The sequence below is a fragment of the Pezoporus flaviventris genome, unplaced genomic scaffold (assembly GCF_033815535.1).
Source record: "Pezoporus flaviventris isolate CSIRO_AGI_PZ_B2104156 unplaced genomic scaffold, CSIRO_AGI_Pfla_v1 ptg000078l, whole genome shotgun sequence".
Classification (NCBI taxonomy): Eukaryota; Metazoa; Chordata; class Aves; order Psittaciformes; family Psittacidae; genus Pezoporus; species Pezoporus flaviventris.
Window position 1 is genome coordinate 18,855,140 of NW_026892626.1, and position 9,795 is coordinate 18,864,934.

Sequence of the window (9,795 nt, forward strand, 5' to 3'; positions counted from 1 at the left end):
GATTCCATGTGGAACAGCTTCGAAACAGGCTCTTGGCAGTGAAGGGCAGTGCCTCTGCTCTCCCGTGGCTCCACAACCCACCAGCCCCTCTCATCCTCAGGGGTGCTGCTTCCATTCAGGTGGGCTTACACTTGTACTTCAGCTGCCTCACCCTTTGCCTGGCAGAGCTCTGCACCTGAGCTCACTCCTTCACCCCATCTGCTCTTCTCTAGTACTGTTCTGTGCCCCCAAATCTGCATCTTCTTCCTTCTCTGTGCTGGGAGAGGAGCCCTGCAGGGACTCTGATGGCTCCCAGGAGTCACTTGCTGAAAGCGAAGGCAAAAACCCAGCTCCAGGATCGGAACAGGCTGGGACCTGGTGGCACAGCCGTGTCCTGGCTCTTCTGGCTTTTCTCTCTCTGCTGCTTGAGCTCCAGCCCTGTTTTCCTCCCCACCTTGCCTCCTCTCAGCCACTCTTGGCTCTCTTTGCTCTCTGCTCTTGCCCCCACAAGGCTGAAGCTGTCCCGATGGGATGCCTTCTGCAGCAACTGGAGTCTCCGTGCGGCTTTGGAGGTCTCGGTCCACCACTGGCACCTGGACAGGACACATCACCCACTGGGTGCCTGGTCAGTGCAGAGCAGCAGGGGGGTGGCTGCTGGTCCCTGCCCTGGCCCACATGTGTGGGCCACACCAATGGCGGTGTGAGTGTGATGGGCTGCCCTGCAAAGGCAAATCTGAAACAGAGAAAACCCAAAAAGCCTTTCCTCAGGTTCCTGCCAGGCACCACGTTTGTAGCAGCACCCTGCCAGTGTCCCACCAGGGAACGGCACCTCCTGTGCTCCCATCGTCTTTCAGCTTCCACACATAGATACAGAAGAAAAGATGGGAAAGCTCTTTTGTCCGTGCTTGCTTTGGTAATGGGATGAAGCAGAGCACGTTCCCTGCCTGTGCGCTGCAGGGGAGGGGGGTGTCCCTCCGCTGCCTCCCTTTATGATGAAGGATCCTGGGTCCTTATATTGTACCTTCAGCTCTGCAGTTCCCCATTCAGCCAAGGCACCGTAACCCCCCCGCAGGCAGAACGTCCCTGAATTGAGCAATCTCAGATACACACACGTTTATAACAACGGCACAAGTGTTCCCACAGGATGGGCTCTGCAGTGCCAGAAGCAGGTTACCAGCACTAATCGAGATGATAACTCTTTGTTTTATTATTTATTTATTAGCTTGGATGTAGCTGCAAAGTTGTTGTTCTGAAATCACAATGATGAAAGGTTGCATCTGTGGAACGTTGGTTCTTTGAGGTTTTAAGCTACTGTGTATTTTCTACGGAGAACCCTGGAGCAAATCACATCCCAAATCAATAAATCACTGTGCTGCTTAATACCATATCATAGCATAATTTTTAACAATCCAGCTTAAGCAGAAGGAGCTCCCGCAGCTGATTATTTTGTGCCAACACTGAAGCCTTATTGAACGTTTGCTTCCATTTCAAGGCGTGTTGCTTCCTCCAGGCTCCTTCCCCCCGTGCAGTGTGGATCTGTTTGCAGTGGTGGTTTTGCATGCTGAGGACCTGCTCTGTTGCTCTCTCCCGCAGCACTCAGGAGCAGAGGGATGCTCGGGCGAGGAGCGCCGTGCTCTCATCACCTCCCTTTCCTTCCTGGTTATGTGTTTCAAGCATGTTCGACTGTTGTTCCTCTCTTCTTGCCTGCGCTGTGGGGTTGCTCCTGGTGTACAGGGGCTGCCCTGCCAGGCTGGGTGCCGAGTTCCTCATCGGCGACAGCCGGAGGAGCTGGTGTGGAGATGCTGGGTACTGGGGTGAAGCCGGGGCCAGCGCAGCTCCCTCCGGTGCTCCCTCACTCTCTGCTCGCTCGCGCTCGCCCCTTTGCTGCCTTTAACTCTGTGCTTTCCGCTCAACAGAAGGACAAACGCGACACTTCCAACTTCGACAAAGAGTTCACCCGGCAGCCGGTGGAGCTCACGCCCACGGACAAACTCTTCATCATGAACTTGGACCAGAACGAGTTTGCTGGATTCTCCTACACCAACCCCGAGTTTGTCATTAACGTGTAGTCGCGGCGCGGCCGCCCGCCCGCCCTCTCCTCGCAGTCCCCAGCTCCAGCCCGCCTTGTACATACCGACATAGTCTTCCGGGATTAGCAGTGCAGACATACACACCCTCATGCGAAACACGCCGATCGCTTGGTTTAGGAGGCCTTTCTATGTCTGTGTCACTTGCTAGCTTGGTTCCCTTAGCTGGAGATGTTTGGGGTTCGAGTTAACAGTCAGTAATACTTCTAGGAGCTATAGTTGGTGGTGACTAATAGAGTTTTTAAACAGAAATATACCAAATTGCTACAGTCTTTGTAACCTTTGAAGCGGGCTGCTGAGATTCCAGTGACCCTAGCTACTCACAAATCGTTTCTGTTGAATGCTGAGCATGGTTGATATCTTAAACCGTTGTGCTGAAGCTTGCGATGACTGTGAGCTTGTCTTAGAGGAGCCTTTTGTTCAAGACATGGATACATTTGATCAGTGTGGAGAAGTCTGCTTATAGACATATATTTTTAAACGCGTTGTACATACCGAAGCCGTCTTCCTCCCTCGCCTCCCGCCAGCCTGCGCTCGCCATACGGCCTTCCCTTCACTCAGGCATTACGGCTCCCAACCAGTTCCATGCCAGTTCTTGTAAATCGGAGCAAACCCTTTTTCTAAGCGAAAGGTGGGATGGTTTTTTCTAACATCTGGAGCAGTTTGCAGTTTTGATACGCTCTGTCAGCGCGCTCATAAATCCTTCTCCTGGTTTTCTTCACAGGCGCTGTCGAGATTTAACAGCTCTGTAGAAGGGTATTAATATTCTACCAAAACAAAACACATTTGTATCCTCGGTTTACAATTTACCAACTGAAAATACGCCTGCTACAAAAGGGCTGCACTGAGGGCTATTTCTAAAGGTAACTTTTCTACTTTACACCCTCTGCTATTCTCCTCAAGGCTCAAACAAGCATCTTGAGTTACCTGATTTCAGCCAAAATTCCTGGGGCTGCTATTGAGAAATCCAGGAATTTCTGCATCATTTCAAAACCAATCGGAATCAGAAGAGGCAGTTCCAGCAGCTGTTTGTAAGGCAGAGCTGTGCTGTGTGTGCAGGCAGGGGCAGGAAGGGTAGGGACAAGCAGGAGCTGCCCATCAGAGGGTAAGCCCTGAGTGCGAGGAGCATCCTTCGAGTACTGGCTGTTACCCCCCTCTTATTACACACCAGTTCAGTTGGTTCCCAGAACACCCCACCCCTGTATATATATATTTGAACCACTACTGGTTCTAATGTAAATACACATCACTCCATGCCTATAGGGGAAGATGGGGGTGGAATTCTATGAATCACGAGGAATCCTATAAAGGAAAATCTGGTTTGTAGATCTTTTATAAGCACCAAACTCTACTTTTGCAATTATTTTCTTTTAATGATTCAATGAGGTAAAAAAGGCTGCTAGAAGCTCAGGCCAACATCACTCCTTGAGGGGAGTGGCTGGGGTCCGTGCCCTGTTACTAAGCACAGCGCCCTGTGGGTGCTGGGGATGTGAGCTGGGAGCCCACGGCCTCAGGCGCTGTCCTGGGCTGGAGGAACCAAACCAAACCCCATTAAAACTGCAAATTGTGCCAGATTGACGGGCGGGTTTATGAGATGCTCTTGCCCCAGATGCAGCCTCACGTGGGCTGGTTTGTGGTGAGGGCTCTCGTAGCACCAGCACAAGGCTCAGAAGACGTGTCGCCATCCTCTGCAGAGCACAGTTGATGTTCAGAGCATGTCCGTTGCTGTAACTATCAAACCTGTTGCTGCAGAATTAGTATTCCCTCAGTGGTGAGTGTTGTTCATTTCCGTACCTTCAGCTCCGGAGCCGCTCCCGGGGTCGGTCCAGGAGGATGCTGCAGGGTCTTGGTGCCGAGGGAGCCGCGGGTACGCGCAGGGGCTGCTGCGGGGGGGCTCCGTCTGTTCTGTTTAGGACTCTCTGTGTTCGTGTCAGGGTGGCACTGGTGCACGGAGCAGGCGTTGTGCTGCCGGGCAGCTCCGGGTAAGGTCTGTGCTCCAGGGAGAGCTTAGCAAAGGCTGGAGCCTGTTTGCAGGACTCACGCAATGAGTGTTTCTGACGTTGACCATTCTGCGACTTGCCAAACTCTTACTCCGAGGTCCATTTGCAGATGACTTTGTTTCTTTGTGTAATGGGATATGCCTGTCCCTGCACAGACGTTGAGATTTGTACCAGCTCTTCCAAGGAAGGGCAGAGTGACAGTGGTTGACTCACTGTTTGCTGTAATTTGATGATTTAATCGTTGCTGTTGGATGGGGAAATCAGTGCTTCAGGAAGATGCTCATAGAGGATCGGAGATGCTGAGAGGCTTCAGGAGAGTCCCGGCTGCTCCAATGCATGGATAAAGCCCAATAAGATGATGTCTGTGGGTGCACCCCCAGCTGTGTGCACCAGCCCAGTGCTGGGGATCAAGGGGACAGTGCGAGCAGGCAGTGGGTGAGGCTCCAGGGGACAGAGGAGGCTCACAGGGTGCACCTGAACCCTGTTGCATGCCTGGGGATGGGGTTTTCTGCAAGTCTGGTGTCCCACGCTGGGCATCCCGGCTGTGATGGGACTGGGAGCAGGGCCCAGCGGTGGCAGAGTGAGACCCAGAGGCCTGCATGTCCCCAGGGCAGGGCAGAGGAGGCAGGACACAGTCACCCACCCATGAAGGATGTCACATCCTGGCTCTCTGCTGGGCTGGACCACACCTGAGCACTGCAGGTAAGTGGGGTTCAGGTTCCTCCTGTGGTTCCCAATGGGGCAGGATGGATCAGACACACACACACAGGGGCTGCATTGGCCCCTTTGCTGCTGCCCAGTGGCTGCTCCAGGCAGCAGATCCTGCACCCAGGCCGGGGGCTTTGCAAAGGAGACCAGTGCTGAGTGAAGAAGACATGGATGGGACAGGAGGGCTGAGGCTCCTGGAGGTGCAGAGAGGGAGTCACCTGAATTTACCCCCTGGCTAACACTGGCTAAGAACTTCTTTTCCCAATGCTGGCGTTTGGAATTGCACCAGGTATTTCTTGGTGCAGGAGCAGGTTTCCATTCCTGCCTGTGGGGATGTTAGGGTGCAGGTACCCCAAGGTGCTCCCTGGGCATGCCCTGCTCTTTCACTTGGCTGTGTTGCCAAAGAAAAGGGAGAGGACTGTGGATGTTTGTCCGTGTTCTTGGTGTGAAGCACAGCCCAGCTTGAGCTGGGGAGCAGTGGGGAGGCTGCCGGGTGCCCATGGCAGTGGAGCACGGCTGCAGAGCCAGCACACTGCAGCTCAGGGTGAGTCTGTGCAGGGCTGTCACCAAGTGTCAGCTCAAGTGCGCCAGGGGACAGCCCCAGGGCAATGCCAGAGATGGGGGACCTGCTGCTGCTGTCTCCCCTGGCTAGACACTGAGCATCGCTTGATAAGAGAGCCATCACTGCAGGAGGTATTGATCCACCTAATAAAGGCAGGTTTGGCCAACCCACAGAGGCAGTGTCAAAGACGGGAAGATGAGCGAGTGCTCTGGCAGTAGATCTGCTCTGGTGATTGAGTCCCAGGAGCTCTAATACAAGCACAGAACAAGGTTTTCAGCTCCGAGTGCCTGGATCCAGCTGCTCAGAAGGAAGGGCTCACATCTGGACGGGGGGATTAACACATTGACAAGTGCTGCAGCTTCTCTGCTTTTGCACAAGTGGGCGAGCCACGAGCCTGCAACAGCAGCAGAAGCAAACAGCATCCTGCTCCGTGCACGGGAGTGTCACCCGAGCTGTTTAGTTCTGATCACGTTCAAAGTGGCAATTAAAACAAGGAAAAAACATACAAAAAAAAAAGGAAATGTTTATTGTTGAACAGTTTGTGTTCGTGAACTTGATTTCACCTGCAAGTATTTGATGACTTTTCTACATCCTAGACTACCTGCTGTGTGTCGTCAACAGATTCTCCTAAAGACCTCCTTTTAGATGGGCATATACTCTTTATTCTATTTGCTGCATGTATGAAGAACAAAATAAAATATCTAATTTTAAAGAACCCCTGATGGCTTCGCTTCCTTTTCCTGCTGGATTCCAGTGCTGGGTGGGGGGGATATCCAAAGGGCTGGATATGCCAGGGGGTCCCCTGCCCTTAGGTGCTGGTTCTGGCATCTGTATGGTCACCCAGAGGGGGCCCCACTGAGCCCCCAAACACTGAGATGCTGCAGCTTTTCTGTTAGAAAGATGCATATTGGTGCAGCTGGAGGGTGTTGGTGAGTGGAACCTGCCTGAACGTGGGGCTGGAGACGTGTGGCTACCTTAAGGATACATACAGACCAGTGGGGAGGAGGAGGGAAGGTGTAAGTTGTTACTGCTAATTGAGTTAGTTAACACATTGCAGATGCTCTTCCCACCTTCCCTAAGCACTGGTTCCCACTACCTGTCCCTCATGGGGGTGCTGAGTGCAGGCACATCCTGGGGCAGAGGAGCTGCACTTCTCCATCCAGGTCCCTGCTTTGTGAGGGCATGCCCATGTGGAAGCTGGTGAGCACGTGAGGAAGGGTCTTTCCTTCTCCCTTTGGGTACTTCAGCTGAGCCTTAAGCAAGATGTCCTTGTCTGTCCTGCCTGGTGAGGATGATGGTCACTGAGGCCCATCCCGATTGATGTGGGATGGGAAGGAACTGCAGGGCTTGGCCAGTGTATCCCAAGCATCCCTCGTCCTGCTCTGTCCCTCTTCCTACCTGAGCACAGCCCCTGCTGCCGGCACTGCAGGATCCACAATCCATCGGGAAGGTCTCCCATGGCCCCAGCGCAGGGTTTCACGGTGCCTGGTCGATCCCCTTCCCCCGACTCACTACGTGCCCATGCCCAGCATGCTGGGAATGCTGCTGAGCATCCGTTCTCCTGGCTGGTATAAATGAAACCTTTGGTTTTGTGACACTTTCCGTAATTACGGGAGCTAATGACAAAAGCATTGTGACAAATGACTCAGCTTCTGATAGGGAAGTTAATTAATGCTGAAGTTTGGAGGCTCCATTGGAGTAGCTGGAAAAACCCGGTTGAGCGGTTTGCTTCGCCCCTGTACCACAGGCAGCAGCAACCCAAGTACCCCCAAAGTGCCAGGTAAAATCCTCCCCACGGCTGCGAGGGGATGAGAGAAGAAAGGCCAGGCACCAGCAGAGCGATTGCCTCGGAGCCGTCCCTCCATCCATCAAAGGCATCGGGAGGAACACAGCCTCATTAATGTGTGAATGAGTGACCAGAAGCAGCTTCGCGTTAGGCTCTGACCTTCAAGAGCCGTCTCCCTGAAGCCATCTTTCATCTCTTTCATTTGCATTACAATCCTGTTTGCCTCATTATTCGGTATCTGCTGCTGCTTCAAAGAATTTAAATCAAATCAATTAAATTGCGGTGGGCTGGAGCAGCAGCAAACCCTTTGCGGAGGCTCAGCCCAGCCCGGCCGGACTCGGGCTATAGAACGTCTTTAATCTGCTGCTATTTGTTCTCTTATTACTTCTGCGGTACCACTGCCTCATAGAGACCCTTTGGTGATCTTGTCCTTTCCCACCCATCCCATGCAGATGTGCTCTGTGTAGAGGCTGCTCTTTGCGTGACCTCGGAGAAAGGATTCCTCAGCTTCCATCCTGCACCTTGCGATGGAGATGAGGATGTTTCCAGCAGGGCTGCTGGGATGGGGAGCTGCTGTGTGGGCAACGGTCCTGGTTCTCTGGGAGGGTGATGCCCTGTCCATGGCCGCTCCTGCACCCCCTCCACATCTTCCCAGAGCAAAGAGAAATCCATAGGGAAGGATTTCTGCTTCTCTCCCCTGCTATTCTTACTGCTACTGCGCTGTTGGGAGTCCCTCTGGGAGCTGCAGGGCTGGTAGGGAGCCACAGGAGCTCGTGCCACGTGCATTGGGGCTGGTGGCACATTGGGCAATGCTCACTTGTGCCGCATGCAGAGAACCTCCTGAACGTGGTAGCACAGCACCCGAGGACACACCAGCCCCACCGCTGGATCCCGTTAGAGCCAGAGGATCGCAACCGGCACTCCCAGAGCACGTGCAGATATAAATAATCCATTGGGAAGGATGAACGCGTGTGCCGAAGGCTCCAGAGTCCTTATCCCCCTGCAGCCCCCCGGGAGCAGGGAAATGAAGACTAGGCAAGGCTGGAGCTCAGCATCTCGCTGCATTGCTAATAACCTAAACTCGCCTTGTAGCACAGGCTCTCTTCCTTCAAGGAAAAACATAATCCAGCTAGGGATTATTTCTGACTACTTACTTTCTGTCACTTTGCCAATTTAAATGCAGCAGAGCTTTCATCCCTGCATGTGGAAGGACGAAGCCCCACAGATTTTGGTTCAGGATGGTTTTGCCTGCAAGGACAGCTTTTCAGCCTCGCACAAGTTGTACAATCTTTGCTGCATGGGCTGGGTTTTGGTGTTCATTTCTACCTTGCCCAACTCCAGAGGGTCTGTGAGCAGGAGGCTGAGGATGACGGGTAAGGTGGTGAACAGCAAAGGGTGACTGGGCAGGAGCTGGAGGAGTTCAGGAGGGAGCACAGAGCCCTCTGGAGCCTGAGCTGCAGAGCGGGATGGTGAGGACCCCAAATTCCTGTTGGCTGCAGATCTGAGTGAGCCCCCTGCGTGTCCTCACGCGTGGCTGCTCCTGGGACTGCCTACTCCATGCAACAAGTAGTGAGAGGTGTGCAGGGCTCCGTGACGGGTGCCCCCACCACCAACCCCTACAAGGGCCAACATGCTCCCATGTGGACTTCGGTTCTGTTGGAGCTCGCCTTGTTAAAAGCCTAGGAAACGGTACATGTGCACTGTGCACACACCTACACACGCTGTGTTAAAATAACACAATTAAGGCTGCAAAATCCCCCACCCGGGATGCAGTTTGCAGCCCCTTCGCTGTAGGTGTGAGATATCTTTGCTGCCTGGCACCGCGCAGGATGGGGGCCGGTGTCAGGCTCTGCCCCACGCGCTGCCGGAGCTGGGTGACAGCGGTGGGAGCAGAGGGGGCTGTGGGATGAGGGAGCAGGAATGGGAATGCCACGGTTGAGGCATTGCAGACTCTCCCTGCGCCCTGCCCCGAGCAGTGGGACCCACTGGATCCCTCAGGAGCAGCATCCTGGTGCAGCCATGCATGGAGCTCATACCGGTACCCAGACAAGGTGTCATCAGTGACTGTGTTGTGCCACTGCCAACACCAGCCACCGGTTGTTCAGGATCTGAACAACTGTAACCCCTCCTCAAAAAACACACAGGAAAAATCCCTGTGATGCTGCTTGGGTGAATGCTTCTGACCACAGCCCCCGAATCTCCCATCCTTGCGTGTGGCAGAGTGCTGCGGGAGGATGCAGTCAGCACTCCCTGCCTGATGAGTGCATGCAGTGATTTAAGGTTGAGGAGGCTACTTAATTGTCATGCTGCTTAATTTCTCCGTACCCGAGTTTTTTGTAACCTCCATAATTTTCTGTTTGTATTTTGGGAGTAAATAACTAGGATTTACATGCGAGTGCATACAAATGAGCACTGTGCAAGTGCACGCTATCAGGTAAATCACAGCTTGCCTGTCTCACCCGCAGCCCTTAAAAGACTATTAATTTAAGAGGTGAGTATATTATAGGGCTTATTTGAAAGGTCGCATGAGTCATAAGACGCAGAAATGTTTGAGATAGAGGAGGAGGCAGCAGAGAGGCGCGGGAGAGAGTGAAGGGTTTAACTGGTGGTGGGTTTAACTGCTGAGGGGGTTAACCGGTGGCAAACGATGCCGGGCTGTGATGTGCCCTCCCC

At 53.4% G+C, this 9,795-nt stretch overlaps 1 protein-coding gene across 1 annotated transcript in view; it reads left to right on the forward strand.

Moving 5' to 3' along the window:
* PRKCB (protein kinase C beta) overlaps nt 1–6,051 on the forward strand; it is a 104,762-nt gene extending 98,711 nt beyond the window's left edge. Inside the window, exon 17 of the mRNA XM_061474211.1 lies at nt 1,896–6,051. Within this exon, the coding sequence (XP_061330195.1) occupies nt 1,896–2,048 (153 nt within the window). The 3' untranslated portion in view covers nt 2,049–6,051. The remainder of the gene's footprint in view (nt 1–1,895) is intronic.
* The last annotated feature ends 3,744 nt before the right edge of the window (nt 6,052–9,795 follow it).